The following is a 205-nucleotide window of genomic DNA, read 5'->3' as shown; positions in this document are numbered from 1 at the left end:
CCGCGACTAACAGGAGGCTGTCCAAGTACAAGTCGACGGAGGACGTGTGCAGCGACGAGAGGCATTGCGGCCAGAAAGAGAGGATCTCGTTCCTCGGGGACAGGACGCAGAGCTCGTTCGATCTGACCGACTCGGGGAGAAGTATTGGGCAGGACTCGGGGAAGAGGTACAACAGGCAACGATCGCCATTGGCCGCCACGTTCAA

At 59.5% G+C, this 205-nt stretch overlaps 1 protein-coding gene across 1 annotated transcript; it reads left to right on the top strand.

Moving 5' to 3' along the window:
- Nucleotides 1-5: 5 nt before the first annotated feature.
- On the top strand, nucleotides 6-199 carry LOC116186698 (the record flags this gene model as incomplete). The annotated part of the gene is made up of 1 exon (XM_031514871.1): nucleotides 6-199. A coding segment is annotated over one exon (194 nt), but the record flags the coding sequence as incomplete, so codon positions are not given.
- Nucleotides 200-205: the final 6 nt, after the last annotated feature.

Source organism: Apis dorsata, unplaced genomic scaffold (assembly GCF_000469605.1).
Source record: "Apis dorsata unplaced genomic scaffold, Apis dorsata 1.3 scaffold_48597, whole genome shotgun sequence".
Lineage (NCBI taxonomy): Eukaryota > Metazoa > Arthropoda > Insecta > Hymenoptera > Apidae > Apis > Apis dorsata.
This window is presented reverse-complemented; position numbering and strand designations above follow the sequence as displayed.